At 32.1% G+C, this 9,125-nt stretch overlaps 1 protein-coding gene across 1 annotated transcript; it reads left to right on the plus strand.

Annotated features, from left to right (window-relative positions):
• The first annotated feature begins 183 nt into the window (after window positions 1–183).
• LOC140440042 (uncharacterized) lies at window positions 184–4,964 on the plus strand. Its single transcript, XM_072530287.1, has 2 exons — window positions 184–552; window positions 3,155–4,964. The coding sequence occupies exons 1-2, from the start codon at window positions 321–323 to the stop codon at window positions 4,582–4,584; spliced, it is 1,662 nt and encodes a 553-aa protein (XP_072386388.1). The 5' UTR covers window positions 184–320; the 3' UTR covers window positions 4,585–4,964.
• Window positions 4,965–9,125: the final 4,161 nt, after the last annotated feature.

Raw genomic sequence — 9,125 nt, forward strand, 5'->3', positions numbered from 1 at the left:
AAATAAGTACATATGACGGTTGTTCGGTGATATGACATATAATATTTATTATAAGTCATTGTTAAATATGTCTGTACGAAAAACATGGCGACTGATGAAAAGGTATTTTTGAAGCATACCACATATACATTATAAAAACATTGCAACACAGCCAAACCGAAAATTCTTGTTCCATGAGTGACATTTGCGCCTATCTTCAGGTTATACTTTCCTGAATGCTGATTTTGCTTTTTGGATGTAAACACAAATCACAAAACAACAATATATACACTCTGCATAAAACTGCAATTGTTTGTTAATAAAATCTCAAATTTAATAATATGGAAATAAAACAAGAAGTTAGTGAGAAAACTTGTAAATTAGAAATAGATAATGACACGTGTGTTAGTCCTTTGGATGCCTTCAAAATTGAAATTAAGGAAGAACCCAAGATAGAAACTACTTACCAAGCATTTGATTATTCAGACTTAAATGAAATCACTGTAAATACTGAAGTAGAAAGTGAAGATAAATTTATACTATTTGAAGAAAAGCAAACAACAATTGAAGAAAGTAAGTAAATACACTGATTAATACAATAACATAACAAATTATTTGTATGTTGAGGAAGTTTGTTTTTCAATTAAAGGTTAAATAATAACAATACATATACAATTACTTATAGTAGATTTTAAATGTATTGGATATGCTGTTTATGTTATACAGGGTATCACAAAAAGAATAGTCATAGATTATACCGAGATTTTTAGGGATGGAAATAAGTCGATTTAGCCTTTACCTACAGCCAAAAGTCCACCCAGAAAAAGTTACAAGGTAACTTGTTTCTAGTATATTTAATTAAAAACGGGACGTCAATGAAGCGAAATACTATTATACAATTTTTTTGTCTCTTAGCATTTGTTTGTAAAATTAATTTTTACTGTTTTGGAGCACTATTAAAAGCAAATATAGTCGCACTTTCCAACAGACCCTCAATAGTCTTATCACTTCAGTTGTCCATTTTTTTGAATACTGCAGAAGGTAATTTTAACCTCCGATAGGAGCCTCATCAAGTGCATGCTCCAGTTTGTTAATGATCAAATTTGCTTGAGCCCGATCTAGTTGAGTATCAGGATGATGTCTGTGTACTACCACCATTCTGAATACTTTTGTCACAGTGCTTTATGGCCTAGTCTGCTCGTTAGAACCCCTTGGTTTCTTAGCAACTCTGTTATGAGGGGGCTCATGGTGTTCTCCTGAAGTCTCTTTTTATCCTCGGATGTTGCTGATTTGGTTTTCTTGGGATTTGCTATGGTCCATGTCCTAGCAGCCATTTTTGCCTTTTTTCTCATCTTCCTTTGATGAGCTCTAGTAAGGCATATTTGAGACTTACTTATTTATTTTTTTAATTTAAAAATCCAAAATTATACTTCACAATTACTAATTTTCAAATTGTAAAAAATAATTCTTTGGTGTATGTTCTAAAACGCAATTCTATCATACTAACAAGATCAGAAATTGTTACGAAACCCCTTACAATTTTTTGAGCTTTCTCTCCTGGTGATTGACTTTTAATTAATTTTATTTATAGTTTATAAGTAGAGAGTTTTAATTATATTATTTGTAAATATTTAAATTAAAAATTTGAATCATATTTTTTTGAAGATTCATTTATTAATAGTTAAAATATTTTATTGTCTTAAAAAAATTTTATAAAATGCAAAAATTAAAAATATAGGAAAATTAAATCATTTACTTTTCAAGTGATTGGAATTAAATTTTAAAGCCACTGTTTGAGGTATACACATCATCGCTTAAGTAATTACTTATCAGGCTTCATATATCGTTTTACCTTTATGCTTATACTGTTTCGTATTTGAGTGTTTGAACCATTATTATTGTGAAATATTTTAATTGAGTTTTGATATTGTGTTTATAATTTGGGATTCTCATTTTTATTGCTAAAAAAGATAGTAAGATGTAAATTTAATACATTTTCATGTGTACAAATATCATATTTCAGACATTGTGGAAAAGTTTAGAATTTGTTAAAGTTTCTGATTCAAAATTAGAATATTCAATTCAACAGATGTTCAACATAAAGTGTATTAATAATACAAACTGATCCAACACAATAAAACAAAGGATTGAATATTTATTGTTGAAATTTTATTGTTGTTTATAGAATAGTATTTATAAATGGAATATCTTCTGTGTCAACTTCCTCTATATCAATATCAACAACATCCATTTGCTAGCCATAACTATATAAAAACAGCCTGTAGCATAAATTCGGTAAGTTGTTAAAACTTATGCTGTGATATCAAGCCGATGGTACCTAAAACAATAAGATTTTTACTGTTACTCTACATATAAAAAAAATTTGACTAAATATGTTTCAATGAAAGAAAGGTAATGTATACTTGCTGAAGATTTGTATGTCATAAAGCAGGACCCACCTATTGTATGAATTGTCTCACTGTATTTTTATGGAAATCTTAACAAAAATTCGTCATCATCAAATTCTTCCATATAATTTTCTCGTTCTCGTAAATAGGTTCGGCCGTTATTTAAAAAGTATGTTATTCTTTCATTATCATCAAAATGTTCCTCAAATTCGTTAAGGTCTATTTTGTCGATATAAAATGTAGATTTTGCCAAAAATAAATTAAAATAATAGTTCAAACACTGACACGCGAAACAAAACGAATATATAATAGTTTATTTTATAAATTTAAGGTTATAATGTCTTGATTATCTATAAACGGCTCTTAATTGTACTACTTTTGGCTGATTAAAGTTAATTGGCTAACAAAATTGGTTTAATCAGGGTTTAATCAGAACTGAAAGTATCGGCCCTAATAACATTTTAAAGATGATAAACTCAAACCTTCAAAAATGCTTTGTGCTGATATTATAGAATCTCCAAAAAAACGGTTTATCTCACAACTTTAAGACAACCAGGGATACAATAACTTCACTGCAATGAGGGTACGCAAATTTGTTATAGGCAACCAACATTCCATTTATATCGTGCCAGAGCAGGACAATACACGAATTTTAAAGCGACCGGTATTCCCCCACTGTACCCCATATATACTACTATTGTATTCCTTTATTTCTGCAAAATTTTTTTCTGTTCCAGTAAAATGTTTATAGTTAGTTTGTATTTTAGGTTGCCCCCAGGAGGAAAACAAAATGAAAATTATGGAAATGTTACTTTCGTCTCATAAAGGAACATATACTTGTCAACATGCTGAAGAAAAATTATTAAATAAAAATATGAAAGTTGGGACTGGACAGAGACCTTCCAAATGTGAAATTTGTTTTAAACAGTTTAGTGATGCAGGTGGTTTGAAAAAACATTTGAAGGTGCACACTGGAGAAAAACCGTATAAGTGTGAAATTTGTTTAAAGCATTTTATTACTATGCATGACTTGAAAGTACATTTGAGAGAACACACTGATGATTTGAAACTGCATTTGAGAATACACACTGGAGAAAAACCATACAAGTGTGAAATTTGTTTTAAACAATTTAGTGAAGCAGGTGGTTTAAAAAAACATTTAATGGTGCACACCGGAGAAAAGCCGTACAAGTGTGAAATTTGTTTTAAGCAGTTTTCCCAAACAAGTCATTTGAAAATACATTTGAGGTGGCATGCTGGAGACAAGCCTCATAAGTGTAAAACTTGTTTAAAACAGTTTATTACTACAAGTGATTTAAAAAGACATTTGAGAATACATACTGGAAAAAAACTTCACAAGTGTGAAATTTGTTTTAAACAGTTTAGTGAGGCAAGTAGTTTGAAAACACATTTGAGAGTGCACACTGGAGAAAAACCATATAAGTGTGAAATTTGTTTAAAGCAGTTTATTAAGATGAATGCTTTGAAAATTCATTTGAGAATACACACTGGAGAAAAACCATACAAGTGTGAAATTTGTTTAAAGCAGTGTATTACTGCATTTGTTTTAAAAAGACATTTAAGAACACATACTGGAGAAAAACTTCACAAGTGTGAAATTTGTTTTAAACAGTTTAGTGACGCAAGTAATTTGAAAACACATTTGAGAGTGCACACCGGAGAAAAACCTTATACATGTGAAATTTGTTTAAAGCAGTGTATTACTGTAAGTGTTTTAAAACGACATTTAAGAACACATACTGGAGAAAAACTTCACAAGTGTGAATTTTGTTTTAAACAGTTTAGTGAAGCTGGTAGTTTGAAAACACATTTGAGAGTTCACACCGGCGAAAAACCATACAACTGTAAAATTTTTTTAAAGAAGTTTATTAATATAAGTGTTTTGAAAATTCATTTGAGAATACACACTGGAGAAAAACCATATAAGTGTGAAATTTGTTTAAAGCAGTTTAATGATATGAGTGCTTTGAAAATTCATTTGAGAATACACACTGGAGAAAAACCATACAACTGTGAAATTTGTTTAAAGCAGTTTAATTATATGAGTACTTTGAAAAGACATTTGAGAACACATACTGGAGAAAAACCTCACAAGTGCGAAATTTGTTTTAAACAGTTTAGTGTAGCAAGTAGTTTGAAACGTCATTTGAGAGTGCACACTGGAGAAAAAACCTAAAAGTGTGAAATTTGTTTAAAACATTATTACTAAAAGTAATTTGAAAACATGTGAGAGTGCACAGTGAATATTTATAAGGTTAAGATAATATGGATGTTGGTGTAGTATTATATAAATCAGAATTTACTCTTCGTAGTGTTTGTGGCAGATGAGTCTAGAATTTTCAATCTCATAAGCAGTCATAGTAGCAGTTGTAATATTATGTAATATAATATAAATGTAAAATAATGATAAATATATAAACTATTGTAAATTGATTTATTTTAAAATAAATAATAGTTTTTTTAATTTTATCTATGGTGAATAATAACATATAATATATATAAACAGATTTTTTCAAAATTAATAATTAAACACTGATATAATGTTCACGTTTTCAACACGATTTTATCATTGGATATTTTTAGTAGATCGATATAGTGTTTATTCCCACTTAACGTGTGTGTGTTTGTACTTAAACTAATACGCTCCTGTACGCGCCGCCCCTATGAAACTTAAGGGAGGCGAAGCTATTTCAGACTACACGCATCTCAGTTTTGTATAGATCAGCGCGATAAACACTCCAGTTTTTTGTGTAAAATCAACCACGCAACTTTAAGAAGACTCTGCCCCCCTGAGATTCACTTAAATTTCATTCCTTGTCTTACTCCGTTTCATATTTTTATTATTTCTCTCTAGGAAACGTATGTGTTTCTCCGTCGTACTTGTAGTTTTCTCTATTAGTTGTTTTAGCGTATGTATATCTATCGTGGATCTTCCTTTTCTGAAACCGTACTGATAATATCATATGCTTTGTTCTGTGTACATTGTTAGTCTGTCTAATTATACCAGCCATACTTTATGTTCAATCAATTAGTTTATAACGTTCTACGCCGTCTTCTGATTTCCAGTCTCCATTTATCTCGGTCGTTCCAAAGGTTTTCTTCAACTCACCTCTCCCTTAAGTCTTTATCGATTCCTTCTCTCCAACTTAATCTCGGTCTACCTTGCTTTCTTCTTCTATTTGGTGCCCAGTTCAATACTTTCTTTGGTATTCTGTGTTCATTCATTCTTTGTACCATACCATCTTAGTTGATTTATTCTGATGTCCTCTGTTATATTGTGCTTAATACCCATAGTTTCTCATATTTTTTCGTTTTTAACTCTGTCTAATTTTGATTTTCCAGCCGCTCTTCTCCAGATGTCCATTTCTGTTGCTTCTAATGCTTTTAAGTTTTTTTCCTTTCAGAGGCCATACCTCACTTCCATATGTAACAATGCGTTTTATAATGCTGTTATAGATTTTGTGTTTGTTTTCTTTGAAAATTGTTTATTCCACAGTACACTGTTTAATTGCATAATGGTTTGTCTTCCCTGGTTATTTCTATGTTTATTTTCTTCGTCTAATTTGCCATCGTTGGTTATTTCAGTGCCTAAATATTTGTATTTTGACAGTGATTTATTTCTCGCAGTATTTCTTTTAAGATTAGATTTTGTTGAATTCCCCCAATACACATGTATTCAGTTTTCTTAATATTTACTTCTAGCCCCCGCAGTTCGTATTCTTCGATACGTTTACGGGTCATATATTCGAAGGCTTCATAGTCTTGGGCCATCACTATCTGGTCGTCTGCACAACTCAACGTATACAATATTGCGTCTTTTAGAGAAATTCCCGTGTTTCTGCATTTTTTTTCCACATTTTCATCGCTTACTCCGAGTAGATCTTAAACAAAGTAGGAGACACGCAACATCCTTGTTTGAATCCTTTGCTAATAGTAAAACTCTTGGATACGACTTTTCTTTATTGTACTTGTGTTGTTCTTGTAGAGGTCTTTAACAGCCTCACAAACAAAGATGATGAAATAAATACAGAAAGGAAGGAGAAGCAGGGTTGCTCAATCATGAGTCTCTATAGAAACTGCAGTGCACCTTCTCTTACAGAGTGTGGAGTTGTTCTGAAAAACCAAGAGGTGATGTTGGGTGCATTTCTCGATGTGGAAGGAGCATTCAACAACTACGAAGCAATCACAAGGGCGATTCGTCTAAAAGAAATAGACGAAAAAAGCTGCATATGGATATACAGCATGCTGAGGGAACGTGTGATATACACAACGTTACTTGGGGATACAGTGTCATCACAAATATGTGGGAGCTTTATCTTCTCTCTTGTAGAATTGGGTCATTGATGTTTTGATAGCTAGACTCAGCAACGACAATCATGTTCTGGGCTATGCGGAAGACCTCTTCATCTTATCATCCTGACTTAACAACTAGACGTGGATCCTAGCCTCCTCAAGAATTTCTCTCCAGTCGTCCCTATCCATCGCCTTCCTCTGCTAAGCATATTTCTCATGTCTTTATTACGCCTTTTTTATGTGTAAAAAATTTTCGTATATCACCAATCAACTAAAAATATTTAATAAATATTTCTTTACAAATTTATAAACATGTACGTATGAAGTATGTGGTATTTATTATACAACATTGTTGAATCTGTCTACGAAAAATATGGCGGCTGATGAAAAGTCAACCTTAGTAAGTCTACGAACCGTGAGTATAGTGTGTATTCATTGTACCATGAGTATAGACAACTTTATACTGTGCTTGTACTTTCTTTAACCTAACACCAAAGAATATAGACGTCTATTCTTTGCTAACACTGAACCTAACCCACGGTTTGTAGAATCACGGTTTGTTAATCTAGGAACCGTGAACCTAACCCCCCTTTCCCTTGTCTGATTTTGCTTTTTGGATGTAAACATAAAGCTGCAATTGTTTGTTACATACATTCATATTTAATATGGAAATGGAACAAGGTCCTAACCTCCTCAAGAATTTCTCTCCAGTCGTCCCTATCCATCGCCTTCCTCTGCCAAGCACGTATTCCCATCCCATATTTCACATGTCTTTATCGATTACGTCATTTTTATGCGTAAAAAATGTTGGTATATAACCTATCAACTAAAAAATATTTATAAATTTATAAACAAGTACATACATTATACGTCATTGTTAAATCTGTCTGTTCGAAAAACATGGTGGATGATGAAAAGTCCTTTTTGAAGCATTCAACATAGCCATTATAAAAATATGGCAACACTGCCAAACCGAAATGTTATTCCATGTGGTACAATGTGTACAATGATGTTATTCCATCCATGGTTGACATTTGCGGCTATCTTCAGTTTTTTTTGTACTTCTACCAGAGAACAACCCAACACACACTGTTATTCTAGGCTTCTACCAACGAATATAGACTAGACCAGTGGTCGCCAACCTCTTCAATGTGTTGAGCTACTTTGTTAATTTTGGAATAAACAGCGAGCTACCCACACGGAAGCCACGTAACGCAACGTAAATGAAATATTCCACAGTTAATCTATCATTATATGTATTTATTTTACTGTTTAACTGGTAATACATAATACATAGGTACTAATAATAAACTAATAACAAAATAACTAATATTACTAGTACGTACTTGTTTATAGCTACATTCCTACCTATCAAACCAAGGTATTTGAAAAATAAACACCAACTTTTATCCAGCCATAACGGCATGTCACGTATGATTTAAAAATACTTAATAGTAACAACAAAAAAGTAACGCACTATTATAAACATAAACATTGAAAAATAAAAAAGCACGTTCAATGAGAAGGCTGACACTCAGACTCATCGATAATTTTTTTAATGTTTGCAGTAAAATTTGATGCAGCCATTCGAATACAATTATCCAAATGTTCATCTCTAAGTCGATTGCGATACTTGTTCTTAATAAACTTCATATTGGAAAAACAAGATTCACACAAATAGGTTGAACTGAATAATGCTTTCACTTTCAAGGCAACACGGCATAGAACTGAATATTTGTCTTTACTTACAATAGGCCAGATACATTCAGTACTTGAGACTAACGATTTTAAGTCTAAATCATTTTGAAACTCAATGACTTCCATTCTGTTGCAGCGATGTCTTCGCCAAAGTTCTGCATAACACAAGCTGCAAACTGCTGGATATCAATTTCCATAAAGGGTGAAATAACAAACTGCGCTACTAAAGCCATTTCATTGAAATCCTTAAAACGATTTTTGAAGTTACTCTTCAGGGTAGAAATTATTTATACATGATATTTGTTGTCATAGGGTTCTAATGGATTTTGAGGTATTTTTCCTGAAAGAATAGAAAAATTTTAATTTCTCTGTAATGTCCACGAGAAAACCAAAATCTCTAAGCTAGATTGAATTTTCTAGTTCCGGAGTCGGTTCATCGCGTTGTTTGAAAAATTGAACTATGCCAGATAGGACATCATTAAAACGTTTCAGCACCCGTCCTCTACTTAACCATCGGACTTCAGAGTAAAGGAGTAGGTCCCCGTATTGACAGTCAACTTCATCGGCCAAGGTTCTGAATAATCTTCTTTGTAACGCTTGAGCTCTAATCTTGTTCACAATTTTTACCACCAGTTTCATAACGTTGTTTAGTTTCAGGAAATTTCCACATAATGCTTGCTGATGGATAATGCAGTGGTAACAGAGAAATTGCGGAAAAGTTTCATC

The sequence above is a fragment of the Diabrotica undecimpunctata genome, chromosome 4 (genome assembly GCF_040954645.1).
Source record: "Diabrotica undecimpunctata isolate CICGRU chromosome 4, icDiaUnde3, whole genome shotgun sequence".
NCBI classification, from domain to species: domain Eukaryota; kingdom Metazoa; phylum Arthropoda; class Insecta; order Coleoptera; family Chrysomelidae; genus Diabrotica; species Diabrotica undecimpunctata.